Genomic DNA, 16,982 nt, shown 5'->3' with positions numbered 1-16,982 from the left:
GCTGAAGTAGAGCCTCGGGAATAGTGGCTTCTGGGTGTAATTCGATTACTTGCATACTCAAATCTTCATCATCAGGAACTACTTGATATCTCCCTAGTTGTCTTAGGACTCTTAGTGGCGCATACGGCTGGATGCTTCTCAATCCCAATAGTAGCAGATAACTATTTGAGGTTGACATGTGTATCACTTCCCTCATCGGGAGCCATCCCAAAGTCCATTCAATCTGATTTGCCGTTAAAGCCTTTAGATGAGATACCCATGCTTCTATCCCTTCTGGAGCCTGATAATTTTTTATTCTTTCCTCATAACTCTCGATGCAATTATCATTGTTTGACCCATACTGTATGATCTTGGGCTGTTGTTGGAGATGTTCAATCACCCACATTTGCAACAAAATTTTGCATCCTTCGAAGACTTTTGCTCCTGATTTACATAAAGTCAAAGCCCGATAAATGTCTGAGAGAATGATGGGGACAAGGGTGTGATTTTCTTTGGTGGTGAGGATTTGCACAACTTTTGTGGTGCGAATATCAATTGTTCGCTCTTTGTTTAAGAAGATCATGATTCCTAGAAAAGCCACCATGAAGGCAAAGCGACGGTGAATCTACCAAGTGTCTTTGTTTTGATTGTTAGTAAGGCCTTTCTCATGAATTTCGAACCCATCTGACTTTCCGAACCTTGAATACAAAAAGTTGAAGGAACAACATCCATTGATGACATTGCTTTTCCTGATTTGACTGCTGATATTCAGAATACCGAAGAATCGATGTACCGAAGGAGCCTTTGTGAATATCAGGCTTTGATTTCTTAGACTTTCGTCAAAACCAGCATATCCAACTATCTCCTCTAATGTAGGAGTAAGCTCGAAGTCAGAGAAACGAAAGACATTATGAACAGGGTCCCAAAAAGTTACTAACGCCGCAATCAGATCATCACGGGGTTTAACTTTCATAATATCCGTGAGATTTCCCAAATGCTTGACGACCCATTTTTGACCATCTTCGCCTAAATCATACCACCACATTTGAAGCTGAAATAGAAACTCTTCTGTATTCGTGGATGGGGGGTTTTGCGTGGTGCTCATTTTGTATCTGAAATTTAATTTAATAAAGTCAAGACTCATTTTGAAAATATACACTAAAAATCATTTTCAAAAATTTTTATTTATTAAATACCTTTATTTCAAGATTTAAAACTATTTTTTGGAAATTTTTAAAACAACCCATTTTATTCCTCGGTTCTCACCATGATTTCATTTAAGCTGGTCAACAAGCATGTTCGAGGCAAATGAATGCACAAGTAGCAAGTAGGATGCATCAGGATGGTCTTTTTGTTTCGGGTTCACCTGTCCTAGACAGACCCAACCCCTGTGTTGAGTCTCAAAGGCCAAATGTACATGATGCAAATAGACGTTCCTACTAGGGATCCGGTACATGGCTGAGTTATTCTAGGTGAAAAACCTGAGGTTGATTGTTCTAAACCTGGCTTACCCAAACGGACAGTTTGAGCCGAAACGGGGGCAACGTACCGGGAGCACGAAAGTCTACCCGGCCTAGTTACTTGTCCCAACTTCGTTTTATTTGGTATGACTTTAACAGAAAGGTGGGCCACGCGCACGTGTGCACCATAAATTCAGAAGACTCAGAAAGAAGGAGGTTTCGTAGCAATTGTATATGCATAATTCAAATAATATTAAAGCAGTAAAAATTTCATTTAGCATATTGAGCATATATCATGTAAAAATCAGACAATAAATAAAGCCAATTATAACAGTTATTTTAAGCTTGAATTCTTTAAACCCTGAACCAGAGATTCTGGGTTTCAAATAGGAGTCCCCAGCAGAGTCGCCAGAGCTGTCGCACCTCCTTTTTACCGCGCCCGCGGGGCGCGAGGGGAGTTTTCTCCAATTGAAGGACAGTCGAAACGGGATTTATTTAATTATTTCAGAGTCGCCACCTGGGAATTTTAAGGCGTCCCAAGTCACCGGTTTTAATCCCTGAATCGAGGAGAATATGACTCTGTTTATTATTTTGTGAACCAGAAATCCTGAGTAAGGAATTCTGTTAATCCGGAAGAAGGTGTTAGGCATTTCCGAATTCGGTGGTTCTAGCACGATTGCTCAACTGTTTTTATTACTGGCTTAATTATCTTGATTTTTATTAAATACGTTTTTATTGCATGATTTTACTACCGCTTTTACTTATTGTTTACAATTATATAAACAAATTACGCTTACGTATATTCGTATTATATACCTTTCATAATTACTGGGATCATGTCACGCATACGTGTACACAATATAATTGACCATATTATGCCCTTTATTACAAATTCATATGTTCGTGATTTAAAATAGAATTAAGAACGTTACCACCCTTATATTTAAACAGTGAACTGCACATCCCGGGTTATATGAAATTATTTTAACATTTTTGGAGAAATCCTTTTTATTAAATATTCGCTCGAAATTGCGCGTACGCATAATTCGAATTGCTTTTATCAATATAATCAGGTTACGCGAACGTATCCCTAATTACGCCAAATATTCTTAACGGTATTATGGGTTTTCCACGAATTGTTTATTATATCTACACATTTTATATGAAATTCCTGAGAAATTCACATTTAAGGGATGCCTTTAAATTCTTTTAAAAGAATTCGCAATTTATTAAATGTTGCCCGTCGATTATAATTTCCGAGTATAAATTATATTCATCCCAACTATTCAAATTCAAATAAAAGAATAAAAATATGATTAATGCTATTTTTAGCAAATACAACATATATATATGCCAAAGAATGAATTGTATATGAAACTAACAAGAATGATTTATGAAGGGAAGAAATATTTTTTGAAGAATTTTTATTATTTTTATTTAGTGCAAATTCTATTTCTACTTACCATTTATATAAAGTATTGCAATTTATGCTTGTACACCTCATTTCGTTCTCATATACTTGCTTTTAATCTAATTGGTTTAATTGTTTGGTTAATTTATTTATGAGGGTAAATAAGCATCAAGTTGATAAGAAAGGAATTATTATACAAGCTGATTCAATAAAATTGCCTTACATGCAACCTAACTGTATGTCGTAAACATCGTAACAAGCTATATCATATCACCTTTCGCTAATGGTTATACACACATCTATTATCTTATACATGAAAAACACCACCAACACCATTTTAACCTTATTTAACAATAGATGTTACTAGTGTAGTTTTCTTGATATTTCTACATTACTCTTTACTTAGCTAACAACACCAAAAAAAAAAATTTAAATAATGGCCAACATTCATGCCCTATTCCCTACCTTGACAATTCAATCATATACTTTAATGAAATTCTAGAATAGATAATATTATTACAACACTTATATGAATTTCAAAAGAGAATGATCAACTGAATATTAACATGTCGAGCATACTACTATATTAAACGACATGAAACAAAACTGAAATTTATAATAACAAACTTAGATAAATGGAAAAATAGAATTGCAATTCAAGCTTCATCGATTTGTCATGCTGAATCTCTTTCCAACATGGAATTTAAAAGATAAGTACCTAGAAATGAGGGTAGAAGAAGTAAATTTCAGCAGTTGCAGCAGTAACAAAATACTGGTAGAATATCAGTACTTCCACAGATTTGAGCAATAATAAGAACCGAGGAACCCAGATGCACAGTAACAGTATTTTTAAAGAAACTTCAGATTTTAACTGAACTATGGAATCAAATAAATCCGAACAGATTCAACGAAAGGACAATATTTCAGATTTCAGTTTCTTTTCTGTTTCAAATTCCTGTTTCTGATTTTTTCTGTTTCTGCTGTTGTATCTGTGTCAGATTGTGTATGTGTGTGAATGTTCTCTTTTGATTTCTTTTCTGTTTCTTCTTCCTCTTCAGATTTTCATTTCTTGATTTTCTTCTTTAAATCTGATCTTTTTCCTCTTCAAAATCTGCCTTTTAATCAGATTTTTCTCCTAATCTCTCCTTATTTTTTTCTTCTTCATATCTTCAGTTTTAAAATCTGTCCTCCAGATCAGATTTTTTTTTCTTTCTCTCTTTCCTTTCTGTCTGAAAGCTCTCCTCAAGTCAGTCCCAATCCCCCTCTTTTATACAGGTCTGCCCCATCTTTTTTAAGTGTTGCCTGGACCCTTTTCTCTTTTTAAAAATCAGAAAGTTCCATTAAAAACTGCTTTTAATACTTTAAGTGATCTTATCCTGATTTTAAGCAGCCCCATTACCCTTTGTTCCCCATTATTATCTTAAACTATAGCCACTAACATTCCACTTTCAGCTCACTATTATTATCAGATTACCTTCACTGTTTTACCCCAGAAATGTCCCTGACCTACTATTTTCTACTGTTATTACTGCCTTAAATTCAGAATTTAACAATACAGATTTTAAAATCTGTTTAAGCAGCTATAACCAATCCTAGGATTAACACAGATAAAAGAAAAACATTGGATACCATGTCAGAATTGTTTTTACAGAGTTTAATAGGGTAATTAACAATCAAAAATTAAAACCAAAATGTTGAAAATGATTCAGTTTATACAGACAGACTAATCAATGAAACTTAATCAGATGATTGTAGTTGACATTGATCAGCAAATAATGAAAGCAAGCAAATCAAATAACTTTAGGATTATTGCCAGACTCAAGGATTTTACAGAAACTGATTAATTGACACCACTCATTAATCGACCGACTAATTACCATAATTGACAAACAATCAGTCTTCAAGTAGATGAACAGGCTGTGTCAATCAATATTAGTGGCAATAAGAATTCACAAAACAACTAATCGACGAATTTAATCGAGTCGATTACACATATTATAAACACTCATAATCAACAGAAACAATGATATAATTTTGATCAACTAATCGAGTACGAGGTAGAATCGCAGAATTAACTAAACAGATATGAAAAATTAAACAAGCTACTGAAACAGGCAATAATTTATACATAGGATACAAAAGAAATCAGAAGAATACCTTTGAATCTTCAAATCTATACGGACAAAAGCTTAACTTTGAATTCGGATCTTTTTGAGGTTGAACAGACTTTATTCGAGGTATTCTCAATTGAGAATACCTCGATTAAATTCTCTTAGACCTCAAACCTTCAATTAACTCGGACAAATCCCACGAGTTGGTATTTCAGTGTTTCACTTTTCTCAGATTTAGGGTTCGACCAAATTTGGGTAGATTCGAAGGAAACTAAGGATGACTCAAGGGTGAGGGAGGCTTAGGGGTCATTTGGCGTTAGTTTGGTACTGATTAGAATGGCGCCGCCACCAGGGCATTTCATGGCGGCGCCAGGGTTCTTGATTTTGATTCGATATTTGAGGGGTTCCAGGCTGATTCGAAGGAAACTCATAAGGCTCTAGTGGTGAGAGAGGTCCGGAGGTTGAAAGGTGTGAGTTTGGTGGCTATTAGATGAACTAGGTTTTGGACTGCATCTTCGATCGGAGATTCGAAGACGTTGGCTGATATTTGGAGGATAAGGTTCAGGGATCTAGGATCGGGAAGTTGAGGTGAGTTCGGGGTGTGAAAATGGGGAGGTATGGTCACCGTTCTCCGCCGTGAGGGCGGTGGCTTGAGTTCCGATCTTTGGAGACTCGGGGAAGAAGAAAGGAGAGGGGGGGGTCTTGCCTGGGGTGTGGGGTGGGATTTTTGAGTTTATATACTAGGGTAATCAGTGGATCTTGGCCGTTAGATCAAATGCAATTTACGGCTGGGATTGCTTATTGAAATGAAACGACATCGTTTCATTTCCTTTAAGACCGGATCGGTCTATGACGGGAAACGGGTCGGGTGGAAAGTAATGCTTTCGGACCGTTGATCAATTTGAAATCAACGGCCTTCATCAAAGTTTCCCAAAACGGCGTCGTTTGGGGTATCTTTGAGACGGACCGGACCTGGGGTCGTTTGGTTTGGGCTGTGGGGGGGGGGGGGGTAACTTGGTTTGGGCCTGGATTTTAATCCAGGTCCGATATTTTTTATGTTTTCAACCTATTTTTCATTTCCTAAATTTTATTCTTAATTAATAAAATCCTAATCAAAATTATAAAAACAAAATTATCATTACAATAATACTAATTACCTTTTAATAACCATTAACACGTAGATAAAACATTAATCACACAATGACACAATTAATATGACGAAAAATAAAAATAAAAATGCATATTTTTGTGATTTTATTTTGAATCAATTATTAAATGCATAATTAAATCCTAGATATGCATGAAACATATATTTTTATTTTTATTTTCATTTTATTATGACAACGTAAATATTTACGGACATAACACAAATATTTAACACCACGCAAATTCAAAAATTGCACACTAAAAGAAATTTATTTTATTTTTGATTTATTTTGGAGTAATTTTCGTGAGGCAAAAAATCACGTGCTCACACACATAATGTGCCGAAACGCGCTCGGGTCACCCGGGAGGTCGGGACCCTAACCAAACGTGCATACAAGTCTAAAATATCATATGGACCTATCGGAATCGTCAAAGCACCGATCCGAGATCATTTACCATAAACGTTGATCATGTGTATTAGTCATTGTATGATTGATTCATTAACCTATTATAACCGGTTAAACTGCATGTATAGTGTGGAATTCTTTGTATACCGATTGCTTGGCAGTAGAAATTTGGGTCATTTTAAAGCTACTTGGAGTATCAGTTCGCTATATTGGACAGACCTGAAGATGCAGAAGTTAAAATAGTACGGGCTAGCTAGTTTCGGACTGGTCATTCAAAAATAGCCAGAGTTCTCAAAGTCATTGAAAAATATCCACTATTTTACTGCAACACGGAAAGTTCCCGCATAATATACTAGAGATCGATGCACCTGTGTATGAACTTCCAGTATATTATGCTGGAAGTTCACATGTAAAACATTCGAACTCCAGTATATTATGCTGGAATATTTTTCGAATTTTGAATAGTGTTTTCGTTCAGATTTATCTTTACATGAAAAGTGGCTAAATTTTGATTACTTTTAAAATTGTGGCTATTTTTCAATTACCACTTATAAATCTGGCTATTTTTGAATTTCACCCTACTTAAATCTTGAAAAGCCCATGCTGTGTTAGTTATTTATACCTACCAAAAACTAAATGTTGTATTAACTGGACAAAGATTAAAGTAAATACTAGTACTAAGTTTCATATTGCAGATCAAGAAGTACTATGTTAGCTATGTTTTTTATACAGTACTAAAATTACTTTCTTATTCCGCCAATAAAACGACACCAATAGACCCTCAAACGACGTTTGAGATTGAAGAACTAGCTTGCCTCGTGTCTTTCTAATTTGGGCAACGACCCAAGAAACCTCCTCTTCTCGTCTCTCTATCTCTCCTTCCAATTCAGGAATTGTATCTCCTAGTCACGCGCTTCCTCCGTTGAATATCCCAAAGGAAACCCTTTTTACACTTCGAAACCCTAGGCATCAAACATTGCAATTCACACTGCACAATCATCACATACACAACACAAACCTATATATACACATTTGAAGTTTGATCGAAGCGGAGGAATTTTACGGTTTTACCCTAGCCGGAAAATGGCGTCAATGAAGCTGATGACTTCATCGGCGTCGCGAAATTCCGACCGAAGGAAGTCGTCTGCGTCGTCGTCGTCTTCTTCGTCAACGATGCCGCACGATTTGCAGTTCTCAAACAACGGGAGTAATAATAGTAGTAGTAATTTGGAAGCGACTTCTGTGACGCCTGATGTAATTTTCCGGAATGTGTACGGAGAGAGTCATAATAATGCTTTACTGAACACGGAGATTACGTTACTCGATGCTGCCGGAGCAATAACGCCGATTAGTGATTCCGAGACACCGACGGCCACGGCGGTGACGGCTAGTGAGGTGCCACCGGCTAGGAAGACGGTGGATGATGTGTGGAGGGAAATTGTGGAAGGGAAGAGGGAAAAGCAAAGGGCGGCAGTAGTTGCGGGCTGTAAAGAGGAGATGATGACGCTAGAGGATTTTCTGGTGAAAGCGGGAGCAGTTGAGGAGGAGGCCGTGGCGCATGTGCAGGGGCCTGAGGTGAAGGTTGAACTAGGGACTGAAAGGTTAAGTGGTGGAATTTTTGCATTTGATAATAGTACTCCATACATGGCCGCGCCACGGCAGAGCGTGCCAGGATTTGGAAGAGGGAAGAGGAAGGCAGTTTTGGAACCCTTAGATAAGGCGGCAATGCAGAGGCAGCGGAGGATGATTAAGAACAGAGAGTCAGCTGCCCGGTCTAGAGAGCGGAAACAGGTAAATGTAGTACTATGTGTTGCTTGTAGTAATCACCATTAGTCTTTTAGCTGAATTGGGATTTTTGCTTATGGGTTACAGGCTTATCAAGTGGAACTTGAGTCAATGGCAGTTAAATTAGAAGAGGAGAATGAACTTATGTTGAAAGAGAAGGTAATGTATTTTTATATTGTCTGGCAGCTAGACCTATGTTGTTGTATCAATTTAAGATGACACTTGGATTATTTGCATTAAAGTTGTATGGGAAAATACCTATTTGCATTTATTTATACTGGGACTTTGAATTGATTGAGAAAATGAAGGTTCAATGCTAATTCAATTGGTTAGGTATATGATATATCAGCTTCTTAGCATAGCAAAGAAGAGATTGTCTTGTGTCTACCCCAGCATCTGTCACTATTTCAAAGACAACACTTCAATAGTCTAACTCCATAGCTGCAGCCTGCAAGTTTCCATCTTTTTTTCTTTCTAAAAAAAAAGTTCCTAGCTTTTCTATAAACTTTCGGTGAATTTGTGTTTTGGCTCCATAAGCTCACTGTAGATACCTTTCTTTTTTAATCTACTAAAGGCGCCTTAACAATGAAATTGGGGAACAGGGAGAATAGCTGAAGAGGGGAAAGTCTTCCTTATGTGAACTGATGAAAATCAATCTTCGTGACTTTTGGTAATTAAGAATGACCACTTTATTGTAAACACTTTTCTGAGTGAAAAGAAATAATTACGGGTAAGAGTCTCCAGTATTGCTGCAGGCGCAGGATGCTACTTCTAAGAGGTAGATTATACTAATATTAGTTTCACTTAGTCCAAAGATTTTAGGTCAAACTATTGATTTTCTGATGGAATACATTCTAACATCTAGATTATCATGCTTACCAGCAACAACAACAACAAAAAACCCAGTGTAATACCACATAGTAGGGTCTGGGGAGGGTTACGCTGACCTTATCCCTACCTTGTGAAGGTAGAGATGCTGTTTTTGATAGACCCCCGGTTCAAAGAAAAAAGAAAAAGAAGCTTGTTAATCATTTACAAGTGCTTATTGTTGGCAAATTGTTGGTTCCTGTTTTCCAAGGGAATTGTGTATTATTAAGTAATGCAAAGTCTTATGTTTCAAATGAAACATTATATAAATAATGTGGAACTTTATAGTGGAATTATTTTTTCTTTTGCAGCCCACTAAACGACCCCTTACTTGATTAAGAGTGCTTCCAAATATACAGGAAGGGACCAGTGCATGCAAATGGAATATTAGATTGACTATAGAAATACTTTGGGGAATATTGATGTATAGGGAATCTTGAAGTGGAAGTTCAATACTACTCTTCTATTCTTCTTTGACTGCCTAAAAAGCTATTTGTTCATCTATTAACTTTTTAGGGAAACATCCACTAGACATCTCGTTCTCTGTGGTTAGTTGGATAGTAGCTGAAAGCATATAATCTCGTACTGTTTTGTTTCATATTATGGCCTGTCTGATATGAAATTAAAAGTGTGTTCTTTGGATATTCTTTTTGGGTTGTTTGAGTAGAGTCTAGAGAAGTAATGAGCAATTTCCTTACAAAGGCTAATTGTTTACTGATGCATTAAGTAACCATTGCTTCTTCATGGTCCTCGACTGGGCATTTGATTTGTAGTAAACAGGGTATGTGTTTGAGGCGAGAACTTATCTTTAGCTAGAGAAAGTTGCATGTTTGATAATCAAGTTTGAGCAGTGCTGTACCATTCTGTAAGCACTTAATAGGTCCAATATATGTTCCTCTGCTTTTCTGTATGTAATTTTTTTGTTGATTTGATTCCCTGAGTAACACAAGTACTTCTCTTAATGATAATTTTCAGGAAGAGCGAACCAGAGCACACTATAAGCAGGTAATTTCTGTTGCTATTCTATTCCCTATTTGTTGCGGTTGAATGGTTCATAGTTTTTCCTCGTATCAAGTACTTTGATTAGAGAGTTGTCGCTAAGGTGCATTCACCTTCTCTGTCATTGCTCAGATCAACTACCTCTTTCTTACTGTTGGAGACATTCTTTGCTTCTAACCACATGCTTAGTTACTACTGCCAGCTTAAATGTGTAGAAGAAACCTGGAAATTTCTTGGTTCCTTTATTGCAAAATGACGAGGATAATCAAGGTCACCATTAGATTTCTTAGCTATTGTAGACACTGTGCAGCAAAGTATAAGTCAGAAATATGGACTTCTAGCTCTAATGAATTCCATTTAGTTGATGGGATAAGTCTTGGATAGTGTGAGGAAAGTTAACGCTCTGTGTTTTCATGTATTTAATTAGCAGAAAAGTTGCTGGATCCACTCTTTGAGGCTTTTGTTGTTTTTCTGTCTCTTGCCCATCAAATCCTATAAAAATTGCAGGAATTTAGGAGCCTTCTCTTTCAATCATTTCCCATTTAACTTTCTTTTTTCTCCCGATCAACAAGTTCATGCAAGAAAATTGCTTTCCTTGTCCTTGTAAATCCCTTTTCTTGAGAGACCTACCTTTTGAATTCTATGACAGTAAAATTCTCCAAGCCTAGCAGGATATAAGATCATCTAAAGAGAGTAACTGGTTTAAGAGGTAGGCCTGGAAGAAAGGGAAGGGCATCTGGCAAAACTAATAGCACAGTATTTGGACAAGAGTTTTGTTTCAGTTCCCTGTAGTTGAGGATCACTTACTTATCAAGAAAACAAAGTGGATTCTGGATAGACAAGTCTTTTTCAACCTTTTTGAGAAAAAATACTCATGAAATTCTCACTTCATTTTGGAAACATTCGTGGGCCGTCACTCTTCTTGTAGTAAGAAAACTCTTTTTCAGCCGTTGTAGTTTCTGCTATCAATGTAGGGTCTAAATGTTGGATCAAAATTTGGCCTTTGAACTGCTACAGATTTTATGAGCCTATGCGTGTATCTAATCAGAACTAAGTCATAATACCTCAGAAAATGGATGGTTCAACTTGTTTGAAATTAATTTAAGAGCCCATGTGAAAAAGCTGAGGATGGCCCTTTAGTTTCACTGGCCAAGCTATCGTGAATGTCAACTTCAAAAGATTCATTTAACACAGAGAGCCATCAAATGATTTCTTCCTATCCGTCTAAGCCTTGGTGGTAGAGTTTCCCCATACCTATAGGGATGGCAATGGGGCGGTGCGGGTTTAGCAATATGCGGGGCGGGGCGGGGCGGGTTTATACATATGCGGGTGCGGGTTAAAATAAAATAAATTTAATTTTTTGCGGGTGTGGGTTTAAATTTTTTACGAAATTACAGCTTTTCAAGTTCTTGTGGTTGTTATGGAATTTATTCTTACTTTTCCTTCATTTGTGATGGATGCATTAATAGGATCTTTACTGATATGAACAAAATGCTTTAATTTTTTCTGACAAATTGACCTTTTAGTAAATAGCTTTTGTAATTTATTGTTAGTATCTCCCTTCTGCACATGTTTTGGAAGTTTATAGAATTGGTATTTCAAGTGTCGGTTCATGACCTGAAGATTGGGATGTGTATAGCATCCCAGTGGAGAACTTTTAGCTTAAAATTTTGATTGCACTTATTGATATGGAAATATTGGTTTTTTTGCGTTACTACATGCTTCATCTGTTGCTATTGTATATATGTTTTCTTTTTAAAATTATACCTTTTCAAAATATAACTGGTGAAAAGACCAAATATTTGGCATTTGAGGATAGAAAAACTAAAACATGACTGAGGAATTTCTCATGTTAGCCCTCATTTTCTCACCTGAAATAAAATGAGATTGACAGTATCATAGTTAAATTATGGTGCTCAATACTCACTTTGAATGCTTGATTCTAAATTCAAATGGTTACTGTTTAACTTATGCATGCTATAATTGATAAGCAAAAATAAAAATAAGACATTGTAAAGGAAAAAAAAAAGTTGTGGGGCGGGGCCGGTGGACACGGGTGTGGTGCAGGTGGATGCAGGTTAAAAGAGCTATGTGGGGCGGGTTAAAATTTTGTGGGCTAAGATAAAACCCGCCCCGCACTGTTTGCCATCCCTACGTACCTATGCTTGTGAGAGGTAGCAGATACCCAGGGGTCCACAAGTTGGCTCAGACATCATCGTCTTAAAAGTGGTATAATCCATTAAGAAAAAAAGAGAATGGCCTGATGTATTGTTTTCTAATATTGTTAGATGAATCTTTTGAAAATGAAAGATAGCTTTATATATAAAAGGTACTAACAACCACATTCATTTCCCTGCTACGAGTGAAACTCCTACATTCTGTTTGGTTGGGTTGTTAGGTTTTTGAAGTAGTGTAAAGGAAGTATCGGATAGATCAATGCTGAATGACACCAAGCTATTCGGGAAGCCTTTCAATAATGAAACATGAGTAAAAATATTTAGATTTCTTGATACTAACAAAAATAGGAAACCTTTAAGATCTTTTTGAATAAATCCACTAAAATTCATAACACAAAAACAAAGTTCCGATTTGTATGTCTTCAGAAATTTCTCTCTTCTCCTGGGAATTTGCTGTTAAGAAACCTTTGCCATTGTGTTAGCCGTATGCCATCCAATTCACATGGCATCGTCAAATGAAAATGGCAGCAAAAGTATCTGAATGGTTAAAGAACTGATGGTTTGATACTCGAAATAGTGATGAAGTCAACATCAATGGTAAAAGTACTTTGCAATGCATTTTTAGTGGTAAATGATACAAGTCATAGTGGTGGTCCTGGTGGCATTCACCTTGCATTTCCTCAACGAATCCTGTGAGGTAAAGGAGGAGTTCAAGTGTAAATTGCAACATAATTATTTGGAGGAAAAAAAAATTATCAGTTAAATTTCTCAGTAACAAGGTAAACACATGCCTAAAAAGAATGAAAGAAAAGGAAAGAGAAAGGTCATGGCCAGATTACTCGATCATACTGGGACTGTTTCAATTGATAAATTCATTCACATCCAGATCTTCTTCATGTACCTACATTTGCTTCCAACTAGATCTGGTTTAACTTTAATATTATGATGATTAGCCATTATAAGATTATGGGTATCCGAGAACTTGAGAGTATGATCCACCTTCTCTTTCTACTTGCTTGTTCAAGCTTTGAACTGCAAAATCATCTGTCCACATTTGGAGTCATTTGCTATTCTGACCGATTATTTGAAGTGTCAGGAAACATGCTTTAAGGCCTGATGATGTTCTTATAAATTGTTTCCCAAATAATCCTATATGTTGCTTTTTTCTGAAATTCACTAGCTCTTTTTGAATTCTTTTACATTTCCCGAAATATATAATTATTTTCCTAAAGAGGAAAAAGATAATCTCTTTATGAGAATATGTTTAGTGACATGTGATAATAGACTCTTTCCACTTTTTATGTGTGTAATATTCTGGCCTTGCTTTCTCATAGTATTCAAAGCCCTGTAGTAGAAAAACGTTATAATGTATGTCTTTGAGTTATTCATAGGTTCTGCGAGTTTGAGCTCCCTTTTGAACAACATTATTCCATCTTCCATTCGGCTTGAGGGATAATAATATGAGCCGTAATTTCTTTCCTTTTCATTTTCTGGCTTTAAAAGTCTATTTCAACGTTTGCTAATTATTTCAAATACAACGAATAGATGAACTAGCAGAACTAGAGACCAGATAGAGTGGCCATGCAAGATGATAGTTCCATCTTGGAATGGATCTTCTTGGTTTTCACACCCGAAGGTGGTACTATGTGCTTTTGGACCTCATCTATCTTTCCCCTAGTTGGGTTGCGGATGTGGTGGGGAACAGTGCATGAAATGATAGAGCAATTGTTACCTCTATTATGGTGGTTGTCTTTCTTTAGCAATGGATTCATTGTGTAGTCGTTCACTTGTAACTAAAGGTGAAGTTCAGTTTATATTGTGTGCGTCACCACTTCCCTGTTTGAATGCATGAGAATTATGGCTTGTTTGAGCAGCTAACTATGCCATTGTCATTAAGGTTATTGATGCCTGGAAGAATAACATTAGCAACATGGCTAACAGAAAGGCAATTTCCTTGTGCTCTTGACCTACTAGCAGCGTAAAGGTAGCACATTTAATATTTCTTGAATTCACTGTTGTTTTTCCTGCAGTTAATAGAGAAAGTGATTCCAGTTGTGGATAAGCGAAAACCACCTCGTGTCCTGCGAAGAGTTTGTTCCATGCAGTGGTAATGTATCATTCAGGCATGAGTTCGTAATGAATGCCTTCTTATATAAGTTCAGAATAAAGGAGCCTAATCGTGGTGGGGTAAGTGATATAACATCAAGTCGGTTAATTTAGCAGATGGTTATTCTTTCTGAGTGGTAACACTTCCTTTGTGAAGGGCAGTATTGTATAGTATCATGTCCTGGAAAATCTATAACGGGATCTTCTATTTATCTAGCGGAGGGAGTTCGCTTAAGTTAGCACAACTATTTTTGTTGGTTGTAGTTATAGGGGTTTTAGAGTGCAAATGCCTGATTTGTTAGATTTGATATGAGTAAAGCATGGGAATGAAATCCGGACTAACATTTTGTACTTGTTTGTCAATGGCTCGTTATAGCTTGCACTCGCAAGACTGATCAGTGATGTCGTCTCATGCTTTCCTTTGCTCGACATACAGGATGATTGATTACACATAACATAAGCATTCTTAACAAGGGCGGCTCAACCCCTAGGCCGATAAAGGGATAATACCCGGAAAAAATAGTATAAAAAAAATTACGGCAAACGTGATTGGTTAGGTGTTTGCACTAATCTTCTTAAAACTAGTACTGGTTATAAAAGGTGGTATTTCCAACAAATACAAGGGGCTCACAAAGTTTTAGTATTATTCTAGAATAATCGAACGAGTTCAAGGATAGAAATATCCAATATAAACTTCATATTATTGACATAGGAATTCCTTGTCATGCCCCTAAATTGTGGTGGGATATAACTGACACTCAACTCTTACTACCCGTTGACCGAACCATACACTAGCTAGTTGGAGGTTTAAACTACTCTTAATAATTAAAATTATATCAACAAAGTAAGAGTTTGGTTTCGAAGTGTCTAAACTAACCTATTGTCTAGTCATGACCCTCTATATGAAATCTGACTATATAAAACTTTGGGGCATTGCTCGTGAATAAACAAAAATGTCTACAAATAAATAAAGCATGGGAAAAGATTTGCTATCACTAGGAAAAATCAACGGTGCTAGCAATCTGAGCCTAGCAGGGGCGGATTTACAATGTACCAAAAGGTTCACCTGAACTTATGGTCTTCGACAAAAATTGTGTATATTATGTGTATAATTCATATAATTTGTCTATATACTACCTTTGTGAACCCATGATTAGATTTGCTGTGGTAGTTCAGTGGTTAAGTAGCTGCAATTTTTCCCTAGGGACCAGAGATCATTTCTTATAAAGCTCATTTATTCTTTTTTTTTTATATACTTTCAAACTAGTGGTGAACCTATCCTCTAAGAATCCTGAGTCCGCCCCTGAAGCCTAGGAGGAGGTCTGCCTCTAGGGGTGTTCACGGTTCAGTTTGATCAGTTTTTGATTAAAACCAAAACCAAACCAATTTAATTGGTTTTTAAAATTTTAAAACCAAAGCCAAACCAAATTAAATACAAACCATCGGTTTGGTTGTCATTGGTTTGGTTCGGTTTGGTTCGGTTTTTCGGTTCGTAGTAAGCTAATAATAAGTCGATAATAGTGAAACAACACTAGACAATAATCTGAAAATAATTTGCTAAATTTATACATTTTTATATATTTCTTTCGGAACTGAAAGTTTATTTACCTCTTTATATGAAAAGAATGAACAAAAAAACAACTAAAAGTTTGCTTTCTCAAGCTTTAGCCACTGTAGTCCTGCAATTTGAGTTTGCTTTCTTTACTCTAATGGTATGATTTCTTTTAACTCTTCTGTTAGGCAAAAGTATGTTCGGAAGGTTAGAGAATTAAAGTCTTTTAAGGAAAAGAAAAGTGGCTGATTCCTATTGTTTTGGGCTTAAGCAATCTTTTAAGATATAAGCTTGATAAATCAAAATTCAAAATAACAATTAAATTGCATAAAATATTTAAAATTATTTAAAAAAGATATTATATTGTATATAAATAATTATTAAATTTTGTATATAATTAATCGGTTTGGTTCGGTTTAATTTTCGTTTTTTTATAATAGAACCAAAACCAAACCAAATATTATCAGTTTTTAAAATTTAAAACCAAAACCAATTCAAATAAAAAAAAATATCAATTTACTTAATTGGTTTGGTTTTTCGATTTGGATCGGTTTGTCGTCAAACCGTGAACAGCCCTATCTGCCTCTAGTGACGTACACTCAACATTTGCCATACGACGTGGCAGACTCAAACTAATTAAGTACGTCCAAGGATATCCAACAAGTCTCATCGACGATGCCCCAAGTGGTGGACAAGACTAGCGCATGCTATATGGTAATTCAGATAATAAATACTGAATAATCTAAACGTTGGAATTGAATTTAAAACTGACAACTGTAAGTTGAAGCTGAAAACCGAGTCTATAACTGATAAATGAAATTGAAACTGAAAACTAAGTAAATATTTGATAACTGAACCTAAAGTTGAAAACTTAGTCTACCACTAATATTTAAAATTGAAGCTGAAATTAAGTTACTTTAATATACTCCACCACTTTTCTTGACGCACTAATTTGACGCATAACATTTTACAGTCTTTCTTG

The 16,982-nt window shown here is 36.0% G+C and overlaps 1 protein-coding gene across 4 annotated transcripts; it reads left to right on the top strand.

Moving 5' to 3' along the window:
- The first annotated feature begins 7,306 nt into the window (after positions 1 to 7,306).
- On the top strand, positions 7,307 to 14,846 carry LOC107811488 (G-box-binding factor 4-like). Of its 4 annotated transcripts, XR_012700141.1 has the most exons (5): positions 7,308 to 8,305; positions 8,387 to 8,458; positions 9,947 to 10,031; positions 10,142 to 10,171; positions 14,373 to 14,846. XR_012700141.1 is itself a non-coding variant. In XM_075233019.1 (4 exons), the coding sequence occupies exons 1-4, from the start codon at positions 7,598 to 7,600 to the stop codon at positions 14,306 to 14,308; spliced, it is 879 nt and encodes a 292-aa protein (XP_075089120.1). In that variant the 5' UTR covers positions 7,307 to 7,597; the 3' UTR covers positions 14,309 to 14,323. The 4 variants fall into 4 exon arrangements, 2 of the variants coding, with proteins under 2 accessions (XP_075089120.1, XP_016491915.1); XM_075233019.1 differs by lacking the exons at positions 9,947 to 10,031; positions 14,373 to 14,846 and adding an exon at positions 14,240 to 14,323 and having other exon boundaries at positions 7,307 to 8,305; XR_001653926.2 differs by lacking the exon at positions 14,373 to 14,846 and having other exon boundaries at positions 7,309 to 8,305; positions 9,940 to 10,031; positions 10,142 to 10,164.
- Positions 14,847 to 16,982: the final 2,136 nt, after the last annotated feature.

Source organism: Nicotiana tabacum, chromosome 16 (assembly GCF_000715075.1).
Source record: "Nicotiana tabacum cultivar K326 chromosome 16, ASM71507v2, whole genome shotgun sequence".
NCBI classification, from domain to species: domain Eukaryota; kingdom Viridiplantae; phylum Streptophyta; class Magnoliopsida; order Solanales; family Solanaceae; genus Nicotiana; species Nicotiana tabacum.
The sequence above is the reverse complement of the archived record's forward strand: the minus strand, read 5'-3'. Positions and strand labels throughout refer to the sequence as shown.